This window comes from Biomphalaria glabrata, chromosome 1 (genome assembly GCF_947242115.1).
Source record: "Biomphalaria glabrata chromosome 1, xgBioGlab47.1, whole genome shotgun sequence".
NCBI lineage: Eukaryota > Metazoa > Mollusca > Gastropoda > Planorbidae > Biomphalaria > Biomphalaria glabrata.
In genome coordinates, this window is record NC_074711.1 from 85243667 (window position 1) to 85260481 (window position 16815).

Here is a 16815-nt window from a genome sequence, read left to right on the forward strand (position 1 = left end):
TTAATATATGAAATGTGATAATTATTAGATGTAGTTTGTTTAAATAAGAGCTGAAAAATGAATATTACAAATCACTTAAATACTGTTATGGACAAATACAATCAAATTAAATGATAGTTAATAAAATAGACAAAACTATGAGCCACCCTTATAAACTAATAATTAGAAAGTGTTTCAAAGTTTCAAATAAGAGTTGAAAAGGAGCTGGCCCAGATCATTGGTAGACTAACTACAAATGTGAAGTTAAGTGCTGAAACAATGAATGATTCATACATATAACATTCATAAAGGCAGCACTAAGAACCACATTTTTAATGAGAAAAAAAAAGAAAGTTAAATATAATAAATTAAGGGACTATAATGACAAGGGCACAAAACAGTGAGGCAGTGACCCTCCAATATAACAACTCCACCTAACAGCAAATTCAGTGCCAAGAGAACCAATCATTACATCACTCTGATCTAAAAAACCAACCAAACTTTCTGAGCTGCTTATTACATTATATTTAATTGGCCATTTACGCTCATAAAACATTGGTCCCGAATGCTGTCTTTATATAAATAAAATAAATTATGGCTTTTATATAGCGCTACTTTCATGCTTATAATATGCTCAGAGCGCTTTAGTCCAATGTCAGTTGTGGACCAGTGAGAGGGAGGGGGTATCTAGGAGAAGGTTTTTCCGTGCTGCCTTTAGGGCTCAGTAAACACTAGAACCTAGAGCCCCCTTCATAGGTAGCCGAGCCAAGTTCAAGCGTACTTAGCCTCTCGACCACGCTTCCCACAATATATGCAATATGTATGCCTCATTCATTGGTAGATTGACAGAAGCAATAATAAGATTTTAAGTTATTGTGACAAGCTGCCAGACTACAAGATTGATATAAATGAAAAAAAAAAGATTATAGAAGAAAATGCAGGGGAACAATACTAATTACCGTTGATGTTGGATAACTGCATAACAACACAACTTATGACTTTTATGCTTGAAAATCTCGCCAGGGAACTTGTAGTTAAATCAAATCTGGGAGAGCTATGAGAAATGGAACAAACATTCTACATTCCATCTACTATATATTTAAGAATGTAGCACTGCCCTATGTAAAGACCATTTTAATGAGAGATCTGTTACTTCGTAACAAGAATTTCTTGGTAAATGGTTACATTTTTTTCCTGACTAAAATATCTAAGTTCAAGAAGACGCCTCATATTTTAGCAATAGTGACATAAAACTAGGTTTGTAAACACACACACTTACAAAAGACATTTTCAAAAATATAATTTGTAAATACAATTTATTACTAGGAATGTAATATCAGTTGGAATTACAGCAACATTTACAAATATAACACATAGACAATTGTTGCATTGTAGAGACATACAGATGACCACACTATCATACAAATTGGGCTAATTGATCAATCTTATTAACCAACATTGAATACAAGGATACATTCTAAAAAACTATACAAACCAAATATACAAACACTTTAGAATTTGTTTTGAAATTGGAATCAACATTTTAATTATCTAAATTCTTATAGCCTGAATTTACTTCAGTAGAGCTCTCTCATTGCTTTCCACAAAACAGCTTAGATCATTTATTGGTGCAACAAGATAAATTATAAACAAATTGAAACTTATATATGCAACTGCTATTTTAAACACAGCCCTGTTGTTGGATTAGTTAGGGCTTGCACAGCAAGGGTGGAAAAAAAAAGGTTCCATTATATACAAGATAATATCTTGAGAATAAGTGCAATAATCCCTTTACCAATTACTTAAATTAATCTTGAATAAAGCCTACAACATTGGCAGCAACATGATAGTACAAGACAATGATATTAAAACAAAGACACTCAATGTTTACAAAACATTCACACCTTTTAGGTCAAAATAAATTTTTGGTTTTAATTTTTGTTTTCAACAGATGCAGTAACGCAATAAATTGTCTTAAGTAAGACAACAACTAATTGATCAATTAGAGAGACTGAAGTACATTGGCTTAATCCAATATTTCTTAAATTATTGTACTATTATGTAAATTTTGCAAAACACAGGTAAGAATGATTTACTTAGACAATAACTAAATAAATGATGATAATTATAGAACTTTTGAACTCTTGTCATTCCAATGTAAGCAGACACATTTTGATATATTTTGTGTATTTTCAAATCCAATATTTTTTATTCTGAAAGAAAAGTTTTTTAAAATGAGGTTTAAAATAGGTCATACATACTTTTTCATGAAGTTAAAAATATTGACCAAGAGAGCAAATAAAAATAAGTTGTGTTAACAAAATAAAACAAAATACTCCTCAGTAGGGTATCTAAAAACAAATTCAATATATTTTTTTTTCTAAGAAAAAGAAAACAAGTTTCTGTTTGCTAAGATTTCATGGCAGTTAAATTTTTAATGACCAAAACGATTTTTGTATCAGTGGAATAAAAAAGAAATATTAAGAATTATTTTGTCATGATTAAAAAATCTAAAGCTAAAAAAAAATATCTACATCACAGGCCTACACATTATCACAGCATTGGTCTAATAGCAGTAAAAGATTAAGGTATTAGCTCCATTCATCTTTTATTTTTCCCCGTTGGTCTTGTAGTTTCAAGCCGAACTTGCAATTCTTCCAGTCGCACATCCTTGAGGTGAAGAAGGTGTTCAAGTCTTCGTACTTTTGCCTGTAGAATCTGATTTAAAAAAAACAACAACCAGTTAAACCAAGTCTAAAATATTCTTCCATAGCACTTCATAGCACAATATAATAATAAAAGCAGCTTTTTTCTGATGACCATTAGTTGTGTTTTTACATATCTAATTTGAGAAAGAAATTACATATATCAATAGACATTAATAAGGGAAATAATTGCAAGTTACATAAAAAAAAACAAAAAAAAACTAAAGACAAACCTGGATTGTTTCCTCTTTGGCTAAGCATTCCTGCTCCTTTTCCTCATACACTGCCCTCGGAACCATGTCGTCTAAGGGTTTCATCTTATTATTTCTGTTTGGGAATCAAATATTAAAATAATTTGTCTTAAGTTAAATGAGTCACAATTTATTTTCATCAAGCTATACAGCTCTATGTTTAACAGAATTAACAAGCATTCTTAGGCATCATTTCATAGTCACATATTAGTAAATATGGCACAGAATCTAGATGAAACTTCAATAATTTAAATTAAGACTGAAGTTTGCAGATTTCCATTAACATTTAGTTGAGTTACCAGTGATTTTATCCAAAATATTAATTATTTATTTGTGTAAGTGTTGAAAGTGTTTAAAGAAAAAGAGAGAAAAGAAAAAGACAATCTCAAAATTGTGGATAGATTTGAATCTGTTTACATGTTTAGATTTTTAAGGACAGGAAGTAAAGCCGATGAGATAATACAATGACTTATTTCAAAACTTTCCTTCTCAATTAATTATAGTAACATATGGGAAAATACAATTGGCATATATATAAAGGAAATCCTGTTGGAAAAACACAAAAATAATGGACATTTGCGCCATGAGGCCTTCATAAGCTTTAATTAAAACGAAAGCAAAATGGCAAGAAACACAAGATAGTTATTTGTCTCATTTTGTTGGCTAAAAAGGCAGAGAAAAAAAATTAGTCGATATTAGTGTGAAAGTGATGAAAATCAGGAAGAGGCAGTCAGACTAAGATGACTGGGCGTGTGACAAACAAAAATGGTGACTGGGGGAAAGAGTAAAAATGTTCATCTCATTTTTTTCTTGCCCAAGTGTATTTATTATTCATTTTTGTCAAGTTGGTCCAGCATGACTATTGTATTCTTCTAAAAAGTTGTTTACTTCTGCTGCTATAAATTCTTGTATATCTTAATACATTAACGTAACACACCCTTTTTGAAGTGGAGCTGGAGGTAGTTTTTGTCTTGGCGGTGAAACTATGTAAAAAAAAATAACAATAAAAATATGAGATAATTTTTGATAAAAGTAAATATATAAGAAAAACAAGCAAAATATAAAAAAATACTTTTTTTTAAAGACAAAAGCTTGCCTAAGGAAATAGATTACATAATTACTGCAAAATCTATGTCAATATTGCAAGAATTTATCTTCCTACTTTTATATAAAATAAAATTATTTACCACTAGTCGTCAATCAACTAGTTGGCTAATTTTTTTTTTATTGATTCATGTTATTGTTTTTGACAAGGAATTATCATGCTAGATTTCAATTTGATCCAAGAATGGGAAGTAGGAGAAATAATGTGTACAATATTTACATCAGACAGTGTAAGTTGGTAGAAGCTTTATAAAGTATACGAACAGTCTTAGGTCCACAACTATTTTTAATTTACGTAAATGATTTACCAAATTGCATTAGTTCAGGAACAAAAGTCAGATTATTTGCAGACGATTGCATAATATATAGAAAAATAAAAACAACTCAAGATATAGAAATATTACAAAAAGAATTAGATGAATTACAGAAATGGGAATCTAATTGAAGCATGTCTTTCCAAAAAGAAAAATGTCAGTTATAAAGAGTAACAAAAAAACTATAACAAATCCACTTATCTTATTCAAGGTAAACCAGTAACACAGACTAAAAATGCAAAATACCTAGGTGTTATAATAAATGAAAAGCTGTCATGGAATCCCCATATTGATGAAAGTATCAAAAAATCAAACAAAGCATTAGGGTTTATTAACAGAAACTTCTATAAATAAAATGAGAATATAAAACTAAAATGTTATTTAACCTTGGTTAGGCCAATAATAGAATATGCATCATCTGTTTGGGACCCTTCAACTCAAGTAAACATTACGAAACTGGAACAGACACAAAATATAGCAGTGAGATTCATAACAAACGAATATTCACATTTGACTAGAGTAACACCTTTAGTAAAATCACTAAATTTAGAAAGCCTTCAGGATAGAAGACTTAAAAGTAAAGTAGCAATTATACATAAAACACTGGAGTAAAACATGAGAGTGTCTTATTATTTTGAAGAGTCTTGTGTCATAACTGAACCATAATCTTCAAATACAAAAACAAAATTTAATATAATACTCAGAAAGACACAAAAGATAAAGGCACATTCCTCATTTCATATGCTAGGACAAATCTGTACAAATGCTCTTTCTTCCCTAGCACTATTAGAGCATGGAATGGGTTGCCTGAGCTAGCCAGGAAAACCAGTGACTTGGCAGAATATAGGTCATTGGTTAATATGCATGACGCCTAGGACATAATTATCGTTTTTGAAGTAACGTCTGTATCATATAAGATAAGATAAGCTTTGTAAAAATTTAATATATTCAGAAAAAAAAAATCTAAACATTTCTTACCATCTCGGGTGTAGTCATTTCTTTCATGAGTTTGAAAAGAGACATTTGACATGCCTGAAAACAACAACATAACATCTACATGAGTAACTTAAACAAAAAATTTAACTCTATTCTAACAAACAAACTTTTATTTTTTAACATGAGCTACCTAGAAATTTATTCTTACACCCCGGCCCATGCACACATGGTAGGAAAATCTGGGGAAATTTTCAGAAAGTGTATAAATGCTATTTTTTTTAAAAATTCGTTGTCATTTTCAAAACTGTTCTGACTAAGACTTTTACTCAAGATAATACAACTGTCAGTTTCGTCATACTTATTTTCATTCTATTTGTTTATACTAGTTTATAGTGATTTTATGTCTGAATAGACCTCTCTTTTTGAATGACTGCTCATAGTTTTGATTTGTGATAATGATCAATGTATAATTTGTATATAGAGGGCAAGTAGACCTGTAACAGGAAGCCATGTTGTTGGCTAAAATACTGTTTTGTCTAATGTCAAATTTGTTGTTAGTAACCATTGTCATCTATCCACTTTTAGTGGGTAAAGTAATTGTAGATTTGGCTATCGTTGGAATTTTTTCTTGTTTATGCAACATTATGTAAAGAATATTGCTACATTATGTAAAGGATATTGTTCAATTGGTTAGAATTAGGCTATACTGATTTGTTACAATATTATTGTTATAGGGTCAGTGTCCGGGTGTGAACTGTATCTTGTGAGAGTATGATGCAATATTGTGTGACCAAATATTTAAAGAACCTGTATGTGAAGCAGTTGATATTTGTGTAGCTGTATACTGATAGAAGACTCTTGAGCTACTTCCCCACTAAGGACATTTCTTGGGCCAAACAAAATGACTTCATAATGTAGCATAAATCAAGACCTAAAAAAAAAATTACAATTGCAGGAAAGAAAAGAAAACCATGTCTAATAATCTTTTATGCCAGTGCCATAACGTAAAAAGTAAATTAAAGTTTCTCTTTCAGACCTTGCAATCTATGGGCAGATGATTTAAAGGTTATCAGTTTCTGTGGCCAATGGTTAATGAGGATGTTATGTGGCCAGCACAATGACCAAACATCTTTATTTTTCCACAGTTCATGTCAGGTACTCTATAGATGTGCGTGGACTCAGAGATTCCCCTCAAGATCCCAAAATTAAAAAGCCCAGTCTTCACAGTTCAGACAAAACTATATCATGCTTAATTATATTTTTAAAGCAGAGTACTTTATTCATTATGTTTAGTAATGCATTAGTCCAAGCATAGACATAAAAGACTTATATGACTCACACATAAATTGTGGTAATCCCAGAATAATTGTGTAAATCGTATATACATTTCTGCTCAAGAAAACTGAAATGCACTTGATTTCTATATATATTATTTATACTTAAAAACAGAAAAAAAGTCTTTATTTTATAAAATGTTTCTTACTTATATTTTGATCAGCTTCTGGTTTATCACTGTGTTTGTATTTGACATTTTTTGGATTGGCCATTTTCAAGGCTGTTTTTGATTGATGTTGAGCAACTTCATTTCTCTCCCCTGACTGTTTGTGCATCTCCCATGAGGCCTTTTCAATTTTGGCCCTTAAATGCATAAGAAATCTCTCCACCAGACCTTGTTTACAAAGACAGAGTTCTCTAATGAGATCCTCTGTCAACTGAAAGTTTAATTTCAAGAATACCTTTCTGTAAGTTAAAAAAAAAATTAAATTAAAATTAAGCTACCAAGGTAGGTAATTATTCAAATATTAAATAAAGATTGTAATAAATTCTTCTAATCTAAAGTTTCTTTTTACAGTTAATAGATTTTGTTCCTCTGTTGTTAATAAAAAATCATGTATATATTTTATTTATATATATTAAATATTTTAATAAAACACAAATAATTGTAGAAAGTATTCTTCAGATAATTAGCACAAATTTAATAGAAAGCTATTCTTTAATAAAATTAAAATAACTTTTGATATGGAAAGAGCCACAAGATCTACAGAGGTAATCACAGGCATAATACTAAAGCAATTTATCTAATTCAAGTAAAAGCAACTAAAAGGAGTAAAGATATAATGCTAAAAAGTAATATACAGGAGGATGTAGAACTTAAGCATTTATGATTATAGTTTAATAAAGGCCATCATGCTAGCACTAATTTTAAAAGTGCTCAAGAAATTTAATATTAATTATAAATAAAATAAAATTATAGCTTTTATATAGTGCTACTTTCATGCTTATAGCATGCTCAGAGTGCTATGGTCAAATCTCATTTGTGGACCAGTGGGGGATAGGGGTATCTGGGAGAAGGTTTTCTATGCTGCCTTTAGGCGCTCAGTAAAACAACTCTGCCCGAGTCTGGTGTCGAACCTCGAGCCCCCTTCATAGGTAGCCAAGCCAAGTTCAAGCATACTTAGCCTCTCGACCACACTTCCCACTATTATAAAAGGCATTTGAAATATTTTTTTTTTAATTTTATTTCTTAGTTAAAAAACAAGTTTATTTATCTTAAAAATTCTTGGATGCAAGTCAAATTTACTTCAAATTATATATTTTTTTTTGTTAATTGTAGTGATTATCACCCCAAGAAAGCAATCATCACCTGTTCAGTAGAAACCAGTTTTGCATTTTCTGAGGTGTTGCATTGCCAGGAGTGTAGTTGTGAAGTTCAACCAGTTTGGGTAAAAAGTGTTTGACTATTTCAGCCACGAGAACTGAAAGAATGAGTGACATAAAAACAGTTAGGCAACAAGAAATATGGACAGCTAACAGACTACCATATGGGCATTGATCACCACCATTCTGCAGTGAATCACATTCCAAGAATAAAAAAAATAATGGAAAAATCTGATTTAGGGATAAGTAAAACTATTGTGTCTACAAAACTAATTATTAAATCCTTATTAAATCTGGAAGTATAAGGCATGAATAATTTTAATAAATAGTAACTAAGTGAAAGTGCTATTTTTTAAAAATCAAAACAAAAATGTTGAATACTATTTGACTTTTACGTTAGCTATTTCACTTCATTTACAATGGATGAAGTCATATAAACTAGATATTTAACCCTTAAAATACCAGGTGGGGAGGGTCCTGACCAGAGGGAGATTTTTGTTGATCTAGATCTAACTGAAATAGCTAAAATTCTCTAGTGTCCTGAATTATCTTTAAGTTAAATAATATATAATTATAGTTACAAAACATCATTAAATTATTAAGCATCTTTACAATGAATGAAGTTTTATAATCAACTAAAAAGATATATATATATATTTAACCGTTAACATACCAAAAGGGGGGGGTGCTTTTGGGATCCCAGGGGGTGATTTTTGTTGACCCTGTTCTAATTGAAATAGCTTTCTTATTATCTTATACAAATAATATATAATTATAGTTAAAAAGCATCATTAAAAACTAAAAATGTAATTGGGGTCCCGGCTTGGTATGCTATGTTAAAAAATCTGATTGTTATAATTCTTCTTTACGCATAATCTGAACTGTGCTATATTTTGAAAAATGCATGATCAATGTTGTTTTGATATTCAGAAGCTGTTGTTTTTTTTTTTGTGAAAATGTAGAGTGTTTATAAATGTTTGACATGTTTCAGATGTTCCTTCAGAGATAAAGATAATTTACTTCCAAGCCCAAACCTTCTGCAGGACGATGGGGGATGGCAGTGGGTGGGGTATGACCCTGGACCATCAAGAAGTCTGAATGACAGTCCAGGGTGCATACAGCACAACCAGGCAGCAGATGTTGGAGGAAAATGACACTTTACATACAAAGGGGGTTTCCCACATAGATAATTTTCTTTTTGTATTGAAATTAAGTTTTATTAACTGACAAAAAACCTATTTTGATTAATCTACCCAGTAAACCATGCTTGGTAAATGAAAAATTAAAAAGAATAAACCTAGATACTACAATTAGTAAAATTAGCAGAAAGGAATTATTAAGTTAAAGAATAAAATTCAAAGGCAGGAATTGGATTTTTTTTTTATATATTTAAAGGTATTAAAAAGCAAATAGCAGTAAAGAGTTATAGCTCTTTTAATTTAGAACAAAATCTATAAAGGTATTACTTTAAAAAAAAAAAAAAGAAATGCAACAAAATGATTGTGTAGCTATTGGATAGGCAGGTTCTTGGTACCTGTTGAGCTGTCTCCAGTTGACAACTTTCACTTTGACAGAGTTAGCTGGAGTGTAGTTGTGTAATGAAACAATGTGTGGTAAAAAATGTTTGACCAGCTCTGCTATCATAACTGGGGCACACATAATGCCAATCAAAAATTTTAGAAGAATGAAAAAAAAAATCATTTAGAGAAATAAGTGATATTTAATTTGACAGTATACCAATATGGGAACCTATAATAAATGAAAAGTTAGCATGGAATGTTTATAGACAAAATATAAACAAAAAACAAAGCATTATGGTTTATTAAAAGACATTTTACTAAATCAATAACATAAAATTAATGCTATTTAACCTTTATATTGGAATATAAACAAAAAACAAAGCATTATGGTTTATTAAAAGACATTTTACTAAATCAATAACATAAAATTAATGCTATTTAACCTTTATATTGGAATATGGGTCTTCCGTTTGAGACCCCATAACTTGAGAAAACAAAGAAATTAGAACAGACAAATATTCACAACTAGAGTAACTCCATTATTAAAATTACTAAATGAGACACTTCAGGACAGATGAAAAAAAGTAAAGTAGCAATAATACATAAAACAATGAACCATATAACTTACAAATACAAAACACAACCTAATAAAAAATACAGAAAGACACAGAAAAAAAGAGAATTTCTAAATCTATATATGTTAGAAAAAATTCATACAAGTCATCCTTTTTTCCTATAGTGACATAAAACCATAACTTATAAATTTACAAAAACAAAAACTATCAAAATGCTTAGGAGACATAGAGATAAAGGACTCATTCATACAATGGGTCCTTCTTTCCTAGTGCCATTAACGTATGGACAGCAGAGGATGTTGACAGGTAGGGTTCAAACAATTAATCAATACTTTCCTTAACTTTCCAGAATCTAAGATCTAACACGACGAGCCATTTTAATTTCTACACATCTTAATTTGTTAAACTGTGAACTGTAAAATTGGAGAGGCATTGCATTTCTCTCTATTCCTGAGAAGTTTCTTATTACTGTTCTGCTAAATTGACTTCAAAAGTTTGCAAATAAATGGGGGGAAGAAGAGCAGACTAGATTTTAAAGAGTCAGATTTTTATCCTGGGAACAATCATCCAGCCAAGCCAGGAATACAAAGAAAAGCTGCTAATAAGTTCTGTAGTTTATAAAGACAGCATTTGATAGTGTCCATCATGAATCACTCAGGAAAATAAAGATTGGCATACCACAACGTTTTGTCCAGATTATGTTACATTTCTACAGCATATCTAGTTGTTGCATCAGAATAGACAGTCACAATACAATTATATTATTCATTCTTCAACATTGAGACAAGTGTAAAATGCTGCTAGCCATCAGTTATATCATAAAAAAAATGAATCAGGCTGCATTTGGTATCCAATGGCATTAACCAAACTGACTAACTCATCTGCACTTTGTAAATGATATAGCATTACTAGGGAATTAGAAGCAATATGGAGATGCATGTACTATGATGTAGGATAGTGAAAGCAGGATCACTCTTTCAAAAACAATGGTCTAAATGGGCAAATAAATCAATTAGCATGGATACCAAGATACACCTCTCAAAACTAAATACAATCATTGTACATACGACATTACTATATAATGATAAAAGTATATTTAAGTATATAAGTTATAAGATCTATATTATAATAATTAGATCTATATGTCTAATCAAGTCTAGCTATGTGATAAAAATTTGTGAAATTTTATTTTTTTAATTTTAATAGTAAATTATTAAAGATCTTGTTCTGAGCTTTCCAACGAGGTATAGAATGTTAATATAGGTCCAATTGATAAAAAAATGTTGTAAAATTTGACGCGTTTTCACTTATACATTGAAGCAATGGAATCCCAGGAAGTGAGACTTTCTGAAAAATCGAACTAAAGTGTATGTCATTTCGCTAATTTTCATCACTTTGATAAAAACTATATATCAAATTAAAGCTTAGGATGTGCTTAATTAAGTTATCCAATTGTTTTATAAAATTTATTTGCAGATTTTTTTTTTTCTTTTTTTAATCAACTAAAAATGACATTATTATAATTTATTTTTGTAATAAAATATTATTTTATTTTTAGATTTTTAAATTCTTTATAATACATTATGGAAGCACTTGTTCTGAGCTTTCCAATGATATATAGATTATATCTATACGCTCAAGAAGTTAATTTTATTTTTTTTTTTTAACGCATTTTTGTTCATACTATATGAGGTTTTCTGAAAATTGAACAAAAATGCGTAACTTTTCGCTAATTTTTATTACATAGCTAAATATATATATATAAAAAAAAAAGCATAGGATGTGCCTACTAAAAGCATTTGTTGTATAATATTTTATTTATATTAATTTTTTTTCTAATTTTCTTAACTATCCGGTATTATCTTAATGCTTTGTTTTGCAATTAAATATTTATTTTGCTTTATTTTATTTGTTTAAATTGTAGATTATTGAAGCAATTGTTATTTACCAAACAATAATATATATAGTTTATTGTTGTAGGTGAAACAGCTTTAAAAAAAAAGCATATTTTTTGATGCGTTAACATAGGATAATGTTTTCTGAAAATGGAACAAAAACATATTTCATTTCTTTAATGTTTATCAGATAGCTAAAAAACCAATTAAAAAAAAAAAGCTTAGGATGTTTTGTTTTTTTTACTTCTTTTTAAATATATTTTATTAATTTGTTTAATTTTTGTGTGTGTGTAAATGTAAATTTGAAGATATATAATAATGAATGACCTTATTGCCCCAGGCCAGTGCCATATATGGGCCAAGAAGCAGTAAGCGTAAACTATATATACTGTTCCAGATCACACTTATTGGCTCAACCCCCTCTATACTGTCAGCCTTTTTATTACAAACATCTAAAATATAGTACCTTACGTAGCTAGTGTACTGTTGGCTGCTTGACTACATTATGTACTGTTTTGTAATAAATTTGCAGCTTGTAAGATTTTGCCCCAGTGTGCTAATATTATTTAGTGGCCTTTAATCATCATAAAAATGATTGAGAAACAAGGGAATCTTCTATCACGGGTCCCCCCTTATGCTCTGGACCTGAGGAAGTTGCCCCACTCACCAACTTATAAGTGAATCAGAAGACATTCAATTGATTATTATTTTTGATGAAAGTATAAGCAATGTATTGAAGAAGGTTGATGTAATTGATGAGGGATAAATAATGAGTTTGTAATTAAGGCACTGGATATGATGATGGGTTAATATGATATATAATGAAGCTACATATTACTAGGTTACGCAAATATATAAATTGAAATTTATTTCTATATACGAATCTTTTATTATAAATTACCAAACAAGATATAACTCATTTCTGGCTTGAAAATATAATAGTATGATAGATCTAGAATGATAGTAATAGTCATGCTTTACGACACACTTTAAACCATTAAATTATTGCTTTTTCATGAGTTGGGTAAGCTCCTGAGCTAAGTTTTAAGTAATTTTTTTAAAATCTCATCATCTTAAATGCATTTTGGCTAAAGCATTAGTAATTTGTAAAGGTGCGGTGGTTGAGTGATAAGGGTTAGGGTTAAGGGTTGAGCTTGGCTTCCAAAACCAGGGCCCCTGAGGTTTAAATCCTGGAGAAGACTGGGACTTTTAATTTTGGTATCTTTGGGCACCTATGAGTCCAACCAGCTCTAATGTGTACCTGACATTAGTTGGGGAATAGTAAAGACAGTTGGTCGTTGCGCTGGACACAGAAATTAGTTTTATACATCACATGCCATACAGACCACAAGATCTGAAAAGGGATTTGTTTTTTTTCTTTTTATTTTCTTAATTTATTCAATTTTATATATGTATTAAGAAATAAATGAAAACTGAAGAGTAAACTAAAACAAAGCTATATAGAACAACACATGAACTGACGAAGGAGACTTGGACAGTAGCACACAAACATATATATATATATATATATATATACACATATATATATATATATATATTAATGGTGCACCGAATAGTACTATTTGATATTCGGCCAGAGCCTGATATGACCAGATAGTAAAATTTGATATTCGTCCGAGGCTGGATATCTAAGTGTCTTGTAAATAGCTTGTATTGCTGAACATTTTACGAAACATACCTATATTTGCTGGTATTATTTTTTTTTCCTTTATATACCTTATTGTTTTAAACTCTGTTACTGATTGATTTATTGAAGATTAACAATATTTATAAACAGAAATTAATCTGTGTAGCATGAGCGTGTCTGTGTGTATTATATATATATATATATATATATATATATATATATATATATATATATATATATATATATATATATATATATATATATATATATATATATATATATATATATATATATATATATATGCATCTAGATTTACAGCTGGATATAGACTGCCTATTCCTATATTTCTATCTATAAAGTCTAGGATAGACATCTGCACATTGAATGATTATTTTTTTAAATCACAGTAGAGTAAATACTGGGGCACTGCGGTTGAATGGTTAAGCACTTGGGTTCCGAACCTGAGGTCCTGGGTTCAAATCCAGATGAAGACTGGGATTTTGAATTTCGGGATTTTTAGGACGCCCTTGAGTCCACCCAACTCTAATGGGTACCTGACTTTAGTTGGGTAAAATAAAGGCAGTTGGTCACATAACACCCTGCTTGTTAACCGTTAGCCAAAGAAACAGATGACCGTAACATCATCTGCCCCATAGATCGCAAGGTCTGAAGGGAAAACTTTATTTTTTTACTTTTTAGAGTATCTACTGAGTCTAAATAGATCATAGAATATAGTGACAAGACTAGAACTAGAAAAATAGTAAATTTAGACTATTTTAGACTAAGATTTTTATAGATAATAATTATTTTATGATTATATAAATTACTCTTAACTCTAGGACTAGATTTATTACAGTCTTATCTTTTTAATACATCTAGATATATTTATTAGGCATATCATTACTAGATCTAGATGATTATTTTCAATCCATCTAAATTAGCATATTATCTATCTGCTATCTATCTTTCTAAACAAGACTAGTTAGATCTAAAGTCTAAAGTTTAGTATTAAAAATTAAAGTATTTTTACTCGAAGACCTGCCCAAGGGCTAAGGCTAAGTCAAGTCTAAGCTTAAGCATAAGCTTGTCTAGAATAGTTACTTAAAGTCAACAGTCTGTCTACACTAAGGCTAAAGGCAGGCTCTTTAGTCACTTTAGATGCTAAAGTCTTCTAAAGCTTGTTTAGAATAGTCTAACTCACTCAGTCCTCAGTAACTGACTGTAACTTAAGTCTAAGTCTAGATCCAGTAATAGATCTGATTTCAAAACTTCATAAATCTAGTCAATCTAATCTAGATCTAAGATACCAGATCTAGACCTAGTATATCTTATACTTATATCTACAATGTCTACACTTAGACTCTACTCATCTAGAATCTATTCTAGATCTAGTATCTAGGCCTAGTATTTTCAAGGCCAAGCCCATAAGTTAAGTATAACTTAGTAAAAGTCATAAGTCTAAGGCCCAAGGCAAGAAAGGCATTCTATCTATATGATTCTTAGATTCTATTAATTATAATTATTTTCTATATTTATTATAATTTTAATCTAGATCTAGAGTCTAGATCTAGTTAAAAGAAGTTATCATCTAGCTATGATTATAATTAGATTTAATTAGATCTAGATCTATGTCAATTTATGATTTATAAATTAAAATTTAATTAGTCTACAAATTAGATCTATAATCTACATTTGTGCAGTCATTTGAGCAATCAATAGATTATTACTTATCACTTAAGGTAGATCTGGCTGAAGAATCTATACTTATAATCTAGATCTAGAATTCCAGAGAACATTTTCATTACGAAGATGTTTTATTGTTTACACCTGACTACAGTAAAAAATAGGCCAAATTAGTGCACTGTAGTCACGTGACTGTAATTAGAAACTTATTTTGTTTTCGCAATGTAGATACTACATGCAGGACAGAAATGCTATTATTAAAAATCCTTGGGCCTAGAGATTTCAAATCTTATGTAGAAGTAACAGAAAAATGCATATACTACACACAAAAATAATGATAGAACAAAATGTGTCAATTTGTTCATTCAAAGATGTGTACGTAAATGCAAAAATTCAAGGTCAGTCCCATTGGCCGCCATATTAACATTAATGAACTTTGGGTACCTCACATAAATGAAGAGAAAAAAAAAACCTTGGACATACAAAGCAATGTAGATGATTTAGAACTATGTTAAAATGGATTATCTACACGAAATACAATATTTTTTTGTAAATGAAGCAATACGAGTCTTGTAATAGTTCTGCAAATAATAACTATTTTTATCACTCAAGTTCAACCCCAAAAAAATTTACATTAAATTATTATTTTTTTTTTTTTTAGTTTTTTAATTTAAAAATGTATATTTTAAACCTAAAAAATCGATATGGATTCCTAAATAACATTTTTTATTTACTAATTAAGCAAAAAGTCATTGTCACTAATTTTCAAAGTAAAAAAAAATTAAAAATGGCCGCTCAGGTTTCCCGCAATTGTAAAACTGTCAACATCCGGGAATTTCGCATAGCTAGTCTAATGCTGTGATCATGATCTCGAGACATGATCATGATGATGATGCATTATTTATTTTAAAGTATGATCATTATAATAAATAATGTAGATACACATCTAATTAAAAAAAAACAACAACAAACACTGTAATGTCAATATTATTTAATGTAGATTTAATGGAATCTAGATATAATTATTACTACAATGTAATTTACCTACCTCCATCCGAAAAATCTCGAGCTATATTTCGTTTTGGTCTAGATAAAGGAATTTTATCGACCCAAGTATACAACTCTTCAAGTTCACTTTCATCAAGGTCCTCAAGATCTTCGGTATTTTTTACTATAACAGACATATTTTCTTATATATCAAGCTTTAAAGGTTTGTTTGTTTATAAATTAATATTTAAAAAAAAATTAAATGTGTGTTTGAAAACGTTTTTTTATATAGATCTATTTGAAACCGGAAATTTACATTGTTGTCGTCGAAACGTTTACCCACAATTCAAAAGAGGTTTAATTATTGTAGAAAATATTGAATGAATCATTTATTTTTATTTAGATGAAGAATTTTTTTTTTACTGGCCTAGATAATTAGCAATAAAATCTACATTGATATATTATGGTTATTGTTGTAAAAACTAGATTTTATCATTTGCGACAAAATTTGTTGCATAAAAATGTACACAATCAAGCTCCTTTATTTTTACAATTAAAAA

At 29.6% G+C, this 16815-nt stretch overlaps 1 protein-coding gene across 2 annotated transcripts; it reads right to left on the bottom strand.

The window, feature by feature from the left end:
- On the bottom strand, positions 1–16549 carry LOC106052216 (sperm flagellar protein 1-like). Of its 2 annotated transcripts, none has more exons than XM_056018279.1 (7): positions 16317–16549; positions 9482–9593; positions 6773–7029; positions 5332–5385; positions 3873–3918; positions 2918–3011; positions 1–2697 (listed from the first exon to the last, which is right to left on the bottom strand). In XM_056018279.1, the coding sequence occupies exons 1-7, from the start codon at positions 16450–16452 to the stop codon at positions 2581–2583; spliced, it is 816 nt and encodes a 271-aa protein (XP_055874254.1). In that variant the 5' UTR covers positions 16453–16549; the 3' UTR covers positions 1–2580. The 2 variants fall into 2 exon arrangements, with proteins under 2 accessions (XP_055874254.1, XP_055874253.1); XM_056018278.1 differs by lacking the exon at positions 9482–9593 and adding an exon at positions 7934–8045 and having other exon boundaries at positions 16317–16547.
- Positions 16550–16815: the final 266 nt, after the last annotated feature.

Excerpts from the sequence above, each read along its gene's own strand:
- LOC106052216 (XM_056018279.1), bottom strand. The coding sequence starts at position 16,452 with ATGTCTGTTATAGTAAAAAATACCGAAGATCTTGAGGACCTTGATGAA. Across the intron at positions 9,594-16,316 it reads TCGAGATTTTTCGGATGGAG|TTATGATAGCAGAGCTGGTC; the intron begins GTAGGTAAATTA and ends TGTGTGCCCCAG. Across the intron at positions 3,012-3,872 it reads CCAGCTCCACTTCAAAAAGG|AAATAATAAGATGAAACCCT; the intron begins GTGTGTTACGTT and ends ATTCCCAAACAG.